Source organism: Fistularia commersonii, chromosome 33, assembly GCF_037954325.1.
Source record: "Fistularia commersonii isolate RoL2024-O1a breed Wild chromosome 33, RoL_Fcom_v1.0, whole genome shotgun sequence".
Taxonomy (NCBI): Eukaryota; Metazoa; Chordata; class Actinopteri; order Syngnathiformes; family Fistulariidae; genus Fistularia; species Fistularia commersonii.
Window position 1 is genome coordinate 9,301,400 of NC_141316.1, and position 15,834 is coordinate 9,317,233.

At 50.2% G+C, this 15,834-nt stretch overlaps 1 protein-coding gene across 1 annotated transcript in view; it reads right to left on the bottom strand.

Annotated features, from left to right (window-relative positions):
• Positions 1–3,379: 3,379 nt before the first annotated feature.
• Positions 3,380–15,834, bottom strand: part of ntn2 (netrin 2) — a 39,789-nt gene continuing 27,334 nt past the window's right edge. Inside the window, exons 4-7 of the mRNA XM_086140624.1 lie at positions 14,132–14,281; positions 10,800–10,853; positions 6,051–6,125; positions 3,380–5,937 (exon numbers count right to left, since the gene is read on the bottom strand). Of these exons, the coding sequence (XP_085996750.1) occupies positions 5,540–5,937; positions 6,051–6,125; positions 10,800–10,853; positions 14,132–14,281 (677 nt within the window). The 3' untranslated portion in view covers positions 3,380–5,539. The remainder of the gene's footprint in view (positions 5,938–6,050; positions 6,126–10,799; positions 10,854–14,131; positions 14,282–15,834) is intronic.

Here is a 15,834-nt window from a genome sequence, read left to right on the forward strand (position 1 = left end):
TCCTCTTATGTTACACACTTTGAAGAGGCAGGCTCATCCCCGTTTTCAACAGAACCCAATCAAACACGAAAGCTGTGCGCCGGATTAGCGGCACAAAGCTCCTATCTGGGACCACACTGGTTTTGAATTACGCCGCGCGCTTTGCTCGCCGGCTCGATAAAACCCTGATTAAAAAACAAATATCAAGGCGGCGGCGGCGGCCGACGTGAGTTCCCTCGGAAAATCGCGGCCTCCGAGGTGAAGACCTTTTCCTAAATGGAAAGATCGAGAAGGAGATGGAAGGTTGACACATGTGCGAGTGGAGGTGTGGCCATTGTCACGCATACTGTCAGCTCCAGAGGGAGCGGCGGCGGCGGCGGCGGCGGCGGCGGCTCCTCACACAACAGCTGGTTTCACTCAGGGAGAAGACATGCAGCAGAAAGAGAAAGAGAGAGAGAGAAAGAGAAAGAGAGAGAGAGAGAGAGAGAGAGGGATCAGACCTTTGCCATTGAATATTTATGATCTTGGTCCACACAGATTTCTTGCCACATTTTTTGTGGTTTTCAGGGGGGGTTAGTATGCGGCGAGCCACACACACACACACACACACACACACACACACACAGAGCGTTCGGATGCATTCACACATGCACCCTCCGTCCCTGAGGAGGAAAGAAAAGGAAAAAAAGAGAATAAAAAAAACAACAGAGGGAAGGAAAAGTCAGTGACCTTGTTAGAATGGAAAGCTGTGGATGTGGAGAAATGTATAAAATGCGTATTAAGCGGCGAAGGGGAAGATTTGGGGAGCAGAACCTGCACACACACACACACACACACACACACACACACACACACACACACACACAGACAGACCCCATGCTGGAAAATGCTATTGTTGAACTTTGAAGCAGAGTGGTAATGAGACTCCATTTAAAGCCAATGAAGCCGCTTTGGCAGCTTATGAAAGCGTGATTAGTAAACCCCACCTTCTTCTCCTCCACCCACCTTCTTCTCCTCCACCTCCACCCCAAACAGCTGCTGGGTGGCGCGCCCGTGTTGAAAGTATTCGGGGTTTGCGATCCCAGGCTGGATTCGGGGGAATCCGATAAAAGGGGCGATGATGGAACAAACAAAAGAAAACCAGAGAATAACAGTTGGGTTTGTTGGAGGCGTCTGTTCTATGTGTGTGTGTGTGTGTGTGTGTGTGTGTGTGTGCATTCCAGTTAAAGGACACAAGGGGCGATGCGGGATTGACGTGAGCAGCAGGACCTTTTACCAATACATGAAGATCAGGAGGGGCACCATGTGTCTGGAGCTTGCATTGCTTCTCCATGTTCTCAGCATGGGGTTCCTCAGGGTTCCTCCAAGAGTTCAAACACATGCAGGAGGTCCGGTGGAGACCCTAAAACATGCAAATGAGGGTGAATGGATGAAGCCGGGATCGTAGAACCCTCCTCTGGAGAGCACGGAGATGATGCACGGAGGCTTCAACCGGCTCCCTGGGACGTCCACCTGCGGACGCTACCAGAAAACCCTCGCGTTTCCCACCTCAGGTTGAAATGTCCTCTCCTTTCCATCAGGTGGAATCCGACGCCCCCGGCGGCGCCGTAAATCTGTTTTACAGGTCGTCGAACGTCTTGTTTGCTGTCACGGAAAACGGGCGGGATGCCGCCGCCGCCGTCGCCGAGACGATCTCCCCCGACCTCCGCGCCCCGAACGCCCGAGGAGGGAGATGATGAATGGCTTCTTTCCTGTAATTTACCTCGTGGAGGACGAAGCCTGTTTGGTTAGAGGGTGGGAAGTCCAGGAGAGAGGAATACTGTAGGTGAGCGAGCGAGCGAGGAAAAAGAAAGTAAGGAGTTTCCTGCTTTGGACCCGACGTTGACTCGGGAGTTGGGTTTCCTCGGGGGTGAAGTACATATTTGTGTGTGTGTGTGCGCTTTACTGTTTATTTACAGAGATCTCGAGCTGGGTCGAGGAGGGGAGCTGCGGTGAGTGGAAACAGCAGCGCCGGGGTGGCGTTTTTTTTTTTTTTATTTTTTTTTATTTTTTATTTCAGTTTTGTTTTGTTTTTCCGGGGATCGTTTCTGCGGCCGAGGAGACAGACCATCAACGCAACACACAGCTCATTAACTAATAATTTATTTATTTTCGTCTTTTTTAGATTAAAAAGTCAGTGGTTCGTTGCCTCGGAGGAAAAATGTACAAGGAAGACTAGGACGTAGCAGACGTGGCGCGGAGGAGAAACTGTTTCAGAACGAGGGAAAAACAATTTATCCCGAAACCGTCCGCCGGAAAGCGAAAACAGGAATACATTCTGTGTACTATCAAAGCTGAAGAATCGCCACGACGCGTGCTTCTCGCTGCCGCGTCCGCAACGCGCCGTCCGGTATGTTTGTACCTTCGTGCACGTGAGTCAAAGTCTTTTTTTTTTTTGTTTGTTTTTGTTTTTTTTTTTTTTTTAAACGTAAGACGACACAAACAGCAAATAGGCAAAACGTATTTACAACACGAAACGTGTCCAAGTAATAATAAACAAGGCAAATGTGTGGGTGGAGCACACACACACACACACACACACACACACACACACACACACGGGGGTAGGGTAGGTGGTAATTCTTCATCGCAGGCTGTCCGAGTCCAGGACACACACATTATACAGTGGCAAAACCCGAGAAGCTTCGTCCTCTCGTCTCTGGGTTGGCGTGCGCGTCACTTGTGTGCTCGGGTGTGTTGATTCAGACGCACACACACACACACACACACACATGCAAACACACCTGTGAACGCTGTAAAGGAGGCAACAAAGCAAAGTGGTTGCGGCCTCAGTTCCGATGCCAAACCGCCGAGCTCGTGAACGTTAAACAACAGGACACCTCTTCCTACGAGGCTCGCTAAATAGCTTTCACAAGAGAATACGTTCCCGCCCTCGCAGCCCCACCCCGAAAAAAACATCTGGCTTATTTCTCATCTTTAATAACGTGCACGGTGGGCGTTTGCGGGAGATTTCTGAGCGACCGAGCGCTCTGAGACCGCGGGCCCGGACTGGCTTTTCAGTTAGAAAAGGTCAAAAGGCGGCACATGCGTCGCTCGTGGGCGGTTTTCACGGTAAAAAAAAACACGCCTGTTTGTTGTGATGTGTCGCCATGACGACGCAAGCACGCACGGACGGCGGAGTTTTACCGTTCGGACGCTTTCTGTAAGGGGATTGGCGCCATTTTGTTTTTCATTACATCCGATTATAAAAAAAAATATTTTATTTTTGTTCCTCATTTAAGATATTGTTTTAAACTTGAAGATTTTTATTGGTCATTTTAAAGGATGAAGCAATTTTGATTTGCTGACGGTGGATAATTTACATTTGCCTTCTTTTTTTTTTTTTAACTCAAATTGAGTATTTTGCTAAAAAGTAACCCTAAACGCAATGTTTCTTTTTTTTTTTTTTCGGAGGTGAAACTATTCTGTTGCACGCAGAATTTGTCATTTCGTTTTCCCTGCGGTTGTTGCCTGATTTAAAAAAAAAATACAACGCATATTTCGTTTCCCCGCGACCTTGAGCGCAGGACAAGCGGCAGACGATGGATATTTTCTTCATACATGAAAACAACGTTACATGCCGTGTTGATTCATTTTAAATTTCAAAACAGTCGTGCGGAGAAACGGGTCCAGACGGCTCTTTGAGCGGTAAAGGTTGCCGACCCCTGACCTACATTTGTCCCCGTGTCCCCCGGATGGAGCGATCCGGGGTCAACTTTCGCCCAATGAAAGTTGGGATGGACTCCAGCGGCCCTGGAGCGCAGGATAAACTGTACAGATAATCAATGAAGGAACCGTCGGCGCTACACGCTTACACCATTTTAAAGGCGACACTGATGCTACGCTAATAACATCGTATTGGCAGGGAGGTCGTGCATTTTGGTTTTTGCCGTTACCGTTGATAAGACTGCTACGTGTTTACATCCTTCAAGTGAAAGCGGTGGCGAGGAGAGAGATGGCGGTGAGGGGGTTCACGGCGACCTGCTTAGACGCCGTCATTTGTCGAGGGCGGCGGTGGCGGCGGGGGTTAGCGGGGACGGACGGACGAAAACACACTCTTTTTGGACGAATAACAAACCAAACATCGGCATGACGTGCCTGTCGACGCCACGCCAGCCCGACGTCCCCTCCGGACCGGTGTTTATCGTCTACTCTACTTAAATAAATCGTAATGCGCTTTACAAAATGAAATAACAGCAAAAGGCAGATAAAAAGCCGGAGAGCGAGCGGAGCCGGCCTCCCTGCGGTTTACCGTCCGTCCCGACTTCCATAGTCTCTTAATTGAATTTAAAAACTGACTATGCTTATTTGGCAATGGATGACAGGAGCCGGTAGGCATGAAGGGGGGGGCGGCGGGGAACTCGGGAAATTTTCCTTTGGATCTCGATCGGTTTCGACGGACCGGCAGAAACCACAAACATGCACACACACAACAAAACACACGGGGAATGCAACGCGATACGCTCGTGTCATAATACAATCAGGGAGCGCTAGAAGAAAAAAAAAAAAAACTCTCCGGTCTCGTTCGTTTCGTCAAAAACCCGCCGGGAGAGAAGCGCGGCTCTTTCGTTTGCGTCCCGCCGTCGTCGTCGTCTTTTCTTTTTCTTTTCTTTTTTTCCTCGCCGCACGGAAACGAACTTTCGCTTCAGCTGCGGCAAACAAAAGTCCGCCAGTCACATCAGAAAACAATTCAGACGTCTGCAGACGGGACCACCGGAGGGGGGGGGGGGGTTTCTCGCTACCGGAAGACGTTCTCCAGGCCTCCGAGGACAATGTTTTTGAAATTCCAACGGTTTCGTCCACGTCGCTTCATCTTTCTTCTAGAAAAAGTGACAAGCGATGAGTCACGCATGACTTATAAGCCGCTCGAGAGAGGCGGAAGAGGCTCGGCCCGGAGAGGCCGGGGACGTGACTCATACGCGCCAACGGCGTTCGCTCAGCCTAAAAGGATAAACCGCTACGAAGGATGTGGCTGAAACACAGACGGGTGGGCTAATATGTTTCCACGCAGGGAGTATAACTGCTGTTATGAGCAGCGGCGTGGATGTAGAAGAGTCCGAGGGCCGATTCTGCTTCGCGACGTTGAGGTTCAACCGGAGGGGCGCGGGTTCGGTCGGTTTCGTCACGGAAACGCGAGGCGCGCTAGCGGTTGTCGGGGTGAAATAGCGTCCCCGAAGGTGTTTGGACCGACGGTCGGACGTTTCCGCTGTCGTCTTGGATGGAGGGAATGGCGTCTAGTTTCGCGTACACTTCATACCCTTTTTAACGGTCCCTTTTTAAGGCAAACCAATACACGCGACATTATAAAGACACACTTTGAAAAATAAAAAGGGGGAATAATTATACAATATACACAAAAAAACAAACAAACAAAAAAAAAACGATGTCCTTAAAACAGGCAGGGTACATGCAGTCTTTGTATTGTGCAGTGTTCCCGTAATGGAGGAAGACGAAGGAATAGAGGAAGATTACTGGGTTCAAAGTGGACATCGGAGGAGGAGGTAGCGTCGGCCCGTGCTCATCACGCTTTGCTGCACTTCCCCTTCTTCTCTTTGCGTTGGAACTTTCTCAGCCGTCTCGTCCAAACGTCCCTCCACTGGATCACCAGGCTGTTCTTATCAGCCAGCAGGCCCACCCGTTCTGTTCCCGGATTGGTATTCCCACTCCCGCCGCCGCCGCCGCCGCCGCCGCCGGGTCCCGCCGCGGCCCCTGCTCCGCCGTCGCTGCCGCCCATCACCAGGAAACGCTTGCTCATCTGGATCTTGGGGCACTTGCAGGCTAGATCCTTCATGTGCACCCACAGGATGTTGTCCCCGCGCTTCAAGGGCTCGCCGCGGCTCTTGTAAACGGACATCACACTCACTGAGAACTTTGCCCAGTCGCCCACCGTCTCCATGTCCAGCACGTTAACCTGCACCGCTGCGGAAGCAACCACACACAAACACACACACACACACACACACACACACACCAGGGTCAGTACTTCTGTCGCGCGATCGTCCGTATCGTACCGTATCGCCGGAGATTCTCACCGTAATCCTTTTTGCAGTACTTCTTCATGTTGATCTTCAGGTTGCCCTTCACCGGTTTGCAGTAAGACTCGCAATCTGCAAGAGCAAAGATGACCAGCGGTCAGGAGCCTGCGGCGCAAAACCAAACGCATTCCCAACTTTTGCAGGGCAGGATGGGACGAAGATGCATTTCGAACGTCTCGCGGTTGTTTTTCAGGAGAAGGGACGTTTCTTCGTGCCTACATCCATCAGAGCTCCTTCTCTATGAGGCAGGATCTTTTTGGGGTTCCAAAGGAACTCATGTGACGTCGGTGACGTCAGCAAATGCTTCTTCGGTCGCGCCGTTTTAAAAAAAACACTGGGAGTCATGTGTTAGATGATGCGTTAGATGTTTCTGGAGATGAAATCAGATAGTTTGGACGTGGACGGAGGGAGGTTGGAGGATGGATGGAGGGGAAGAGGACAGGAAGTAAGAGAAGATGAGGCAGAAGAGGTGATTAGATGAGGGAGGCGATGGGCTGCGGTGAACCTTCAATGGAGGAGGTGGAGGAGAAGATCTCGTCCGCTGGTCGACTGTGTTTTTGTGACAAAATTAACAGAATCGGCGAGAAACAGAGTAACGACAAAGTCCAGGGTCTTCTGGCCTCTGACACCACAGACGGGTTCCAGGGCTCCCAGAGGAACATCCAAGTTTTAGCCACAATCAGTCCAGTTAGCCGTTAGCTAGCGGCTAACTGGAACGCTGTGATAGCTTCCACCTCGGAGTCGTCCGAATTCAACTCTCCTCAGAACTTGCCGACGATCATCGAGGGCGATATTAGAAGATCTCGGTTTAGGAAAGGGAAATCAATTAAAACACGCGGATGCCGTGTTTACGTCGAGGTCCGCGTGGGACCCGGCCGTTCCTCCGAAGGCCGGGACGTTCAGTAGCTTGCACCATTTTGTGTGCGAGTGAGAGAGAGAGAGGAAAAAAAAAATACAACCTTCAGTAATTCACACGTTAAAATCCCTGCAACAGCTGGTGCCGGGAGGCAAGTGAAACATACCAGAGGGGTAAGAGTGTTCCGTCTGACATGTTTTCTAGCTTCTTGACAAAAGACAGAGCGTGAAGGAAGAAGGTCACGGTTGGATGGATGTAAGTGAGCCTTCGCTGCCAGCGTGATGCCTGAGACCACACAGCGAACAGATGACCTCCGCTGACCGCTCGCCGGAGACGGACGCTGAGCGCTTTCGTTGTAAAAAAAAAAACGCGGACGCCTCGGCCGAGACGCTTTCCGCGCGGAAGGCGCGACGGTTTAAATCTGCGGTTTCGTCATCCGGCAATATTTTTCTTCTTCATGGAAATGAGGTCTTTCCATCTGTTCCTTCTGGATGATTAGCTTCACGGTCATCCTGTTTTTGTGACTCCAGAGGGAAGAAAAATGAGCAGAAATTTGCAGCAAGGCCTGCAAAGTGTCCAGAACGCAGCGGTCTGTGTTTCTGACCCGATGGGGTTCGTCTGAAGACGTTCCTCCGGCGCTGGCTTCGCTCCACCTGCTTCCTGTTCAGGCCAGAGCTTCAAGGTGTTGCTCCTCATTGCGCGGCGCCACCTTCGCTATCTGACTCCAGGAAGCCAAATGTGGACGTGATGTTGTTAAGGCCCAGGACCTCAAGGCCTGCAAAGTGAGCCTGGCACAGGCACAACCACTTGCCAACGATAGACCCAGATGGAGAAATCTGGTAGCCACGGTTGGCTCTACGCATCCCGTTGAGGACTAACTAACTAACTAACTAACTAACTGATCCAGAGTGCAGAAGAAGGCCTTTTCTTCTCCTGCAGCGCCGTTGAGGAGCAGTCTTGGACCTGCAAAGCACAGCTGAAGCTGCATACAAGAGCAGTTGGCGTTTGTGCGAGTGACTTGTGGTTGCGGAGGTTAGCGCGTCCACCTCCCAGCAAGGAGGTCCCTCATTGGACGCTGAAAAACAACAAGTCAATGTAGGTTTCCTTCTCACCGGAAGCTTCTGACTCCCTCACCGCAATGAATGTGTCTCACTTCGGAACCTCTTGCATGCTTCGGGAGGAACCCGGAGAACCCCGAGGAACCCCGCGGAGACTCCACACTCCCCTGTGGGAGTCCGATCCAGAACCTTCTGGCTGTGAGGTGTCAACCTCACAACGATCCTTGAGAGAAGGCAGCGCCGCGCTGAGAATTCAACTTACGCTAACTGAGTGTAACTGTAACCGCGGCTGATGGATTGAGCCGACACTCGTTCCCATTTACAAACTGGGAGGCAGAACAAAAAAATATAAAAAAGGAATGAGATCCTCTCATACAGCCAGTTTCCATGCTGAACCCCGGTCCCGGTCGGTCATCTCCGAGGAACACGAAAAACCCGCGTTCCTTGTTTGCAGTTACGTGTGGTCGGGCGTCTCGCCGCCTTCGAAAATAGAAAAACCCTGTCGCTTTATTTCCAGGGCAAATCAATTTATATTACCGGGCACGTTGCATCATTCTTTTTTTTTTTTTTTTTTTTTTCGGAGGGCGGAGGTTTCGGGGGGGGAAGAAAAATCCGGAGGAAAAAAAAAAATAACAGGGGGGACCGGGGAGCCCGTAAAAACGTCCAGGATACTTGGCGGCGAATGAGAGTGCGGGAGATTTTTATTGGGCGGAGAGAGGAAGAAACGGAGAGGCTTTCCAATAACCTCAGGACAGGATGACGTTAACAAAAAAAAAAACAAAAAAAAAACACAATGGACGGAGGTGTAGATGTGGGCAACTTTAGTCATATGTGTGTGTGTGTGTGTGTGTGAATATCATAGCTTTTCTGAAGGTCTCATTATGAGTGAGCTCCATGTGCAGATCATTATCATGTAAATATGCATGGGACTGCGACAGCGCTTGAATCAGTACGAGATGTGCATGGACTTCATTAGAGTGCCACCTGTGTGTGTGTGTGTGTGTGCGTGCGCGCGTGTGTGTGTGTGTGTGTGTCGGCTGGAATACAGTGGCTGGCCTGGAGGTATCGTTGCCGTAGCGTTGGCAGGCGCAGCAGTTTGTGTTTTCCCATGAAGGGCCACTTTCTTCTGGCTCTTCACCTGGAAAAAAAAAAAAAAAAAAGCCTCCGTCCGATCGGCCAGTGACCCGGAAGACCGGCCCACTCAAAACACGCACAATTGGCGGCGCGGCCCTCGACGCCCTGCTCCGCCGAGCGCCTTTCACCGCGCTGCGACAAGGACAAATTGCACCCACCACCCCTTACACAAAGACGTTTCGGGGGGCCTTGACGTCTCCGAAGCCGAAGCCGCTCCTTTGGCGGTTCTGCAGGGGGAAAAGGCTCGAGCGGAGCCCGAGGTGAATTGGCCATTAACGCGACTCAGAAACACTTTCCCAGGGATCGGGGGAAAACACAAAGCGGGGCTGAAAGGAAGCCGCCGGAGAGGAGAAAACGTGGGAACAATAGGAGAAAACAAAACATAAATGAGAGCCCGGCGATGTGAGAAACTGGTTCACCGTGTGTTTGCGCGATTGTCCAATAATGTGATTAATGGCCGCCGTTCCAAGAGCGAAGCATTTTCATCAAGTTCCTAGAAGCTTCTCAGGAACCAGACTGTTTCCCGATGCTTTCAGAGGAACCGGGGAGCTCCTAGAACCATCTTAGCTCCGACTCCGAGGTCTTTTTACCGCTCCATAGGAACTCGTGTGACGAAGGTGCTTGGCGATTGGTGGAACTCATAAGCCACGCCCATTACCTTCTTTCAGACCGCGCCATTTTTAAAAACTACGTCGCTCGCTGGTTGGCTGACAAGTGGAGAAAGAGGTCCGGGGTTTTGCTGGCATGCTACGTCTCACATCCACCTTTCAGACAAAATTAGCATGTTAGCGAACATCTGATAGTTTGGTTCTTATTCTATGAATGCCAATGCAGCTTCCGCCTCCATTTTTTCCATGTCATCTTCTTCTTCTTTTTCTTCTTCTTCTTCTTCTTCTTCTTCTTCTTCTTCTTCATTGTTTTGGTTTTGAGCGTGGAGCTTCAGGTCACAGCGGTTCCTCTTGCTGCTAGTGGGAACGCAAAACTAAGAAGCTCCCGTGGAGGAGGAGGCTACTTCTCCCGGATAGAGCTTTTCTGTCTTTATCTTTATCCAAATTGAAATGCAAACCATTTCAAATCAGACATTAATTTGCAAAGTCACCAAACAAACCAATGCTAGCCATGTGTTTGGGCTTATTTAGGCAGATGTGATCCCTGATTAATGCACAAATGTTGCAACCATATGAATATTATAACCTCGCAGGTTATGAACCCGCTAATGAATCAATATTTTGGAATGAAGCTGAATCAAACATCTGCAGAGAGAAACATCAGGGTAATTGACCAGAGCTTAAATTGGAGGTTTGGAGGGAGAAACCGAACGAATTTCCCCACGCTCGCTTGCCAGCGTTCTTTTCACGCCTCAAAACTCTCTCCTTAGCTGTATCTCCCTGCCGGGACCGCGAGCCATCACCTTCCGCTGCCTGCTGGCCGGCTTCGGCGGCCCCAGATGTACCGTTTGCCCGACGAGGCCTCGCCAACGCCGGGCGAGTCGCAGAGAAAACCTGCCAAGGACGCCGCTTTTCTCGACAAAGGAGAAACCGGCGTTGGCCGCGAAGCCGTCATTTTCCTTTCCTCGCTTCAAAACAGCACGACGCCCCGCGTTGATATTCATCCCGCGCCTTATAACCCAGATCCAGAAATATCGAGATGTTTTTTTTTTTTTCGTTCTTCTGGTAAAGCGACGGCGTGCGTACCAACCTGCGGGTTCCTCCGTGCTGCTCACCACGGCGGTGGGGTTGATCACCGGGATCTCTGAAACACACAACACAAACACAACCACTGTTGAGATGGCGGCGAAGGATCCTCCTATGACTCCCACTTCGACCGTCAGCCGTTTGAGGTGGAGGATAGTTTTTTTATGAAAAACGCTAGTGGACACGTCGGTGTTGTCTAAGGAACGACGATAGATGGTCGATTAATGACACACACATCGTTCGTCGGACGCTAGGTAGCGACCGAGCCGCTGACTTTGGCAAGAATGCGTCCCGGTTGGACCTCCTGAGGTCATCATCTGCTCTAATAACTCTAATAACTCCCGTCATGACCTGAAGCCACGGCTCGTAATATCCGGGGGCTGAATACTGTCATTTCTGAACCTCAATATAAGCCGCAACGGCTAGCCGGTCGCTATCTTGGGCTTCCACCTGCGCGCTAAAAGTCAAAGGCGTCTTCTTAGGTGTCAGAGTTGAACGGTCTCAGAATTTCCCGGTCCGTCAATGTGTTAGCGGCCTGAAGCTTGTTAGCACCACCTCCAAAAAAAAATCCATATATTAGCCGCATTGATGTTTAAGTGAAAAAAGTCGCTGCTTATCGTCCAGAAATTACGGTAATTATCCCGAATCCATCTGGTTGGGTACGTCTGGGCCTCCAGAGACTTCCGAGTATCACAGCGTTCCCCGACGGTTTTTGGACCGGTGGAGAAATAAATAAACAAAATATTCACGTTTTTTTTCTTGCAAAATACTCCAAAGGTTTTTTTTTTTTTTTTCCTTCCAAGCGCAGAGGCACTTTTGCAGGCTTCACTGCCTCATCGGAGAATCGGTCTCCAATGGGAATCACCTGTCGCGGTCAACCCATATTTGAAGTAGGTCTCCTGGTATCGTCCGTTAAATGCAGTTTTCTTTTTCTTCGTGTTCACAGGCTCTTCTTCTGTCTCCTCACAGGGCCTTTTTCCTTTCGCAAAGACGTCCGTTTTTACTCATTTTACTCGCGCTTGGGTTTAATATTAGTGTTAATATAACACGTGAGCAAGAGAGGCGTCTTCATTGAGTCACGGACGGAGAGAATTCGGTCATTTTTCAAAATAAAACATCGTTCAGACTCGGATAATAAATAAAACGTAAATAATGTAAGTTATTCATTCCTTCTGTGCGTCCCGCAACCAAACACAAATGGATCGATGGGTCCAAATTTGCTGTAAAATGTATGATTATGATATAAATTCATTTTTGATCAGCGGAAATAAAGTTTTAAATCCCTTGGAGTCACTTTAAAATGTCTGTGGAGGTTCTCAGCCATCCAGGTCATGAGGAAATCATCTTGTCGTGGCAACCGGACTTGAATTTCTTCACTCGAAGACATTTCATCCCAGAGGCTTCTTCGGTTCTGATGACCTGCGGGGAGTTTCCGAATATAACGGACGGGTTTTTGGGCACTTTAAAAAAATCAAACCCGACAATATCGGGCATAACTTGTCGTTGTTCTCCGTGACAAATGAGTTATAATTTTTTTTTTTTTTACCTTTCCCACCGTGTGTCTTAGAGTAACGCTATTTCAATGCTCTGTATGTTTCAACGTACGGCAGCATTGACAATAAAGTTGACTTTTATTTAAACAGTCCCGCAGTTATTCCAAATAAAAGTCAGTGTTAACGTTTGAAAAAAAAGGAAGAAAAAAATCCCACGGGTGCAGACGGAGCCCGGTGAAGTCACCGGGAAGTCATACCGAAAGGTGCCGCGTCTTAGGAAGTGACGTTGTTTATCCAAATAACGGGAAATGAGGCGGCAGTTAAAGTTAAAATTTTGGGGCGCCGGCGTACGGGAGCCGGTTCTCGGAGAGGCGGCCAAACCGTCCGAGTGCAGATGCGGCGAGGGGGTGCGTTAACGCCGCTTTGCGATCTCCCCGCGATAGTCGGCGGACAGATGGACAGATGGCGAGGAGAAGGGGGGGTTGATTTGGACGTTGTTGAGACAGATGCAGCCCTTCCCCTCGCTCTGCCCGCTGGCTGCAGTAGAAAGCGCCTCGTGAAATTCCTCCAGGACTTCTCCTTTAATCATATGCAATTTTGCAATACAAATGCTAATGCTAACAACCGACCCGCCGCTTTTACCGTAATCAGAGTTACTGGAAGGCCGGCGCCGCATCCGCCCAGAGGATCTGCTTTTGATTGGATTTGGAGGGCGAGAGCTTGGACCATTTGAGCGTTGGTGGGAGGTGCTGGCAGGTCTTTGAGAGCTGTTTTGACTCAAAAGCAGCAGCGGTCCGCGCGGAAATTATGGACACCCTGCCAACAAAAACAAATAAGGACACCGAGGGTTTTTCTTTCCTGTGCGGGGAGGGGCGGCTGCGACGGAGGCCACTTTGGAGTCAGACTGCCCTCGTGGCCGCCTCCTCTGAAGACACACAGATGATGAAAGGACCTTTCAAATACATCCTTCTAATTGGCGGCATTAATGGCTTTGTCGCCCGTCTTGGGATTCGCGGCCTCAATGGGAGGAGACGCGCGGTTGTCATTAACAACACGCCTCGCGGGGTTGAATGTTGCGCATATGCTTAAGAACGTCCGCAAATCCCCCTCTCGCTCCGGATGGTCCGGCGGCGAGCGGGGTCCGCCATCCATCCATCCATCCATCCATGACCGCCCGCTTTTTTTTTTTTTTTTTTTCTTTTTCCCCTCCTCCTCCTCCTCCTCCTCCTCCTCCTCTTCCGAACCCGTTCACCATCTGCTCCGGAGCTGCACGCGAGTGGAACAACACGGCGCCATGTGGCCCAGTGTGGCGCGGCTCAGCGTGGCGCCGGGCGGCGCGGCGAGCCCCTGAGCCTCAGCGAGAACCTCGCCTTGGCAGGTTCGCCCGGCACAGCCTGGCGCGCGGCGTGGCGTAAAGTCGCCCTTTACGACACATGACCGCACGCGCTGGGCCCATTGACAAATTTCACGACCCGACGTGCGCGCAAACAGGAAATTAAAAAACCCGATGTCGTCAACACGCCGAGTCCGTTCACCTCTCCTCGGAGAAACATCTCCGTTAAATGTCCGCGGAGGTTCTCGGTCGTTCCGGGTCACGCCGAGGTCTTGCGGAAATCTTCTCGTCGCGGCAAATGGATTTGAATTTCTTCACTTGAAGACGTTTCGGCCCTCGTCCCCGAAGCTTCCTCAGATCTAACGATCGACGGTCCGCCCGAAACTCCTCTCCATTCAAGTGACGAAATTCAAGTCCATTTTCCACGACAAGAAGGTCTTGACAAGAAGACGTCTCGGTTAAAGCTTGCGCGCCGGTCCGCGCTAGCTGTGCGAACGCTCGCCCACTCACTGATGCACGGAGCCACCGGCGAGCGGCTCTGCTGGTAGCCTTTGGCGCAGCGGTTGCAGGTGATGCCGGTGACGCCGTCCTTGCAGGGACACTGGCCCGTCGTCTGGTTGCACGTCTTGCCGGCCGCGCCCACGGGGTGGCAGTCGCAAGCTGAAAAGAGAGGAAAAACACGATTTAATACGGTATTTTTCGCAGCTACAGGCGCGCTTGAAACCCTTACATTTTCTCAAAAATCAGCCGTGCGCTTCACGTATGAATTCTTGTTGTGTCTACCGACCTACAACCGATGTTATGTTGCACATTCGTCAAAATGTTTTAGTGCGACCAATTTTCGGACCGTTCGCACCTGTCGGTCCTCGGTTGAATATGAACGTCAGACGTTAGATAACTAGTTATGTGGTGCTGGAATGCAACCGTTCCAACCGCATGCTAACTTCAGGAGTCCACTCGCAACGATAAACCAGAGAACAGTATGTAGTTTGCCGGGAGCGGTTTGATATCTCTCTGCACCACAGGGAACCAGAAGTCATCGTTCAATGTCCCAAAAAGATTTGTTTTGTTTCACTTTATATACGGTATGTTTTATAATGCGGCTGAAAACACGATGCGCCTTTGGTGTGAAAATAGACCCGCTCATTGATATTGCGTCTTATCAGCGGTGGGCCGTCAGGGCCTGCAAGGCCTTCTCTGCTGGCCTAAATGAAATATCTGAATCATAGAGGTTAATCATATTTTGTCCAGGGGGAAAGCTATGAAAGGAAGTAAAAAGACCATTTGGAATTATTTAATAAGTATTCATACTTATTCCTTCCTTATTCCTTAATTTTATAGCTTTTCCCCTGGTTGCCACTTCCAGACATGCATTTTCATGTTAAAGCATTTAACCAATCACATTTCAGCCATCTTCTGTTACCAGGCAGGGTCAAAGTCAAAAAAATCTGCCCGTGTGTGTGTGTGTGTGTGTGTGTGTGTGTGTGTGTGTGTGTGTGTGTGTGAGGAGGGGGTGGGGGGGCTGCACACTTAGTTCTGCTAGCCTTTAACGCAAAAAATAAGTGGTGATGACGTTGTTGCTTCAACGAATCAGATTTTGAGTTGGCATGGCAAAGCCTTCTAGCAGGCTACAGCGACATCAGCCTGTTCACACCCTCTGATTGGATATTCAGAGAGCAGACTATTGTATTTGTCGTCACGTGATGCGTTCCTGCAGGCGAATTTTAAAACTGCACGAGTTATCTATCTGCGATGCACCTCTCTTTATACTGCATCTCTGCATAAAATGATGTTTTTCATAGCCATAAAGTAATTATTGGGGGGTGGATTGTTTATGAGGGGAAGGGCGGCTAACGTTACAGCTAACAAACGGCGATAGCTACAAGCAGAGCGGCGGCCATCTTGTCCCGACAAAGGCTGCGGTGAGATCTAGGGATGTTTTTCCTGCAGGTTAGAGTAAAAGACTGTTTTTTTTCTGAAACCCTAGGAGAACTTTGCATGACGCAAGTCCATCGGAGGGACAATGAAGATGAAGTCAGTTGGTTTGGAGAGTTTGGGGGACGCCTAGAGGAAGACCAGAGAGGAGGGAGGACAGAATGTCGGTCGGTGCGAGAGGATCGGCGGCGAACACCAAACAAACTTTTTGGAAAGAGTCGGAAAACAAACCCCTCGCGAAGCGCTAGCGTTTCTGTGAGCCCTCTAGGAGTTTCAGA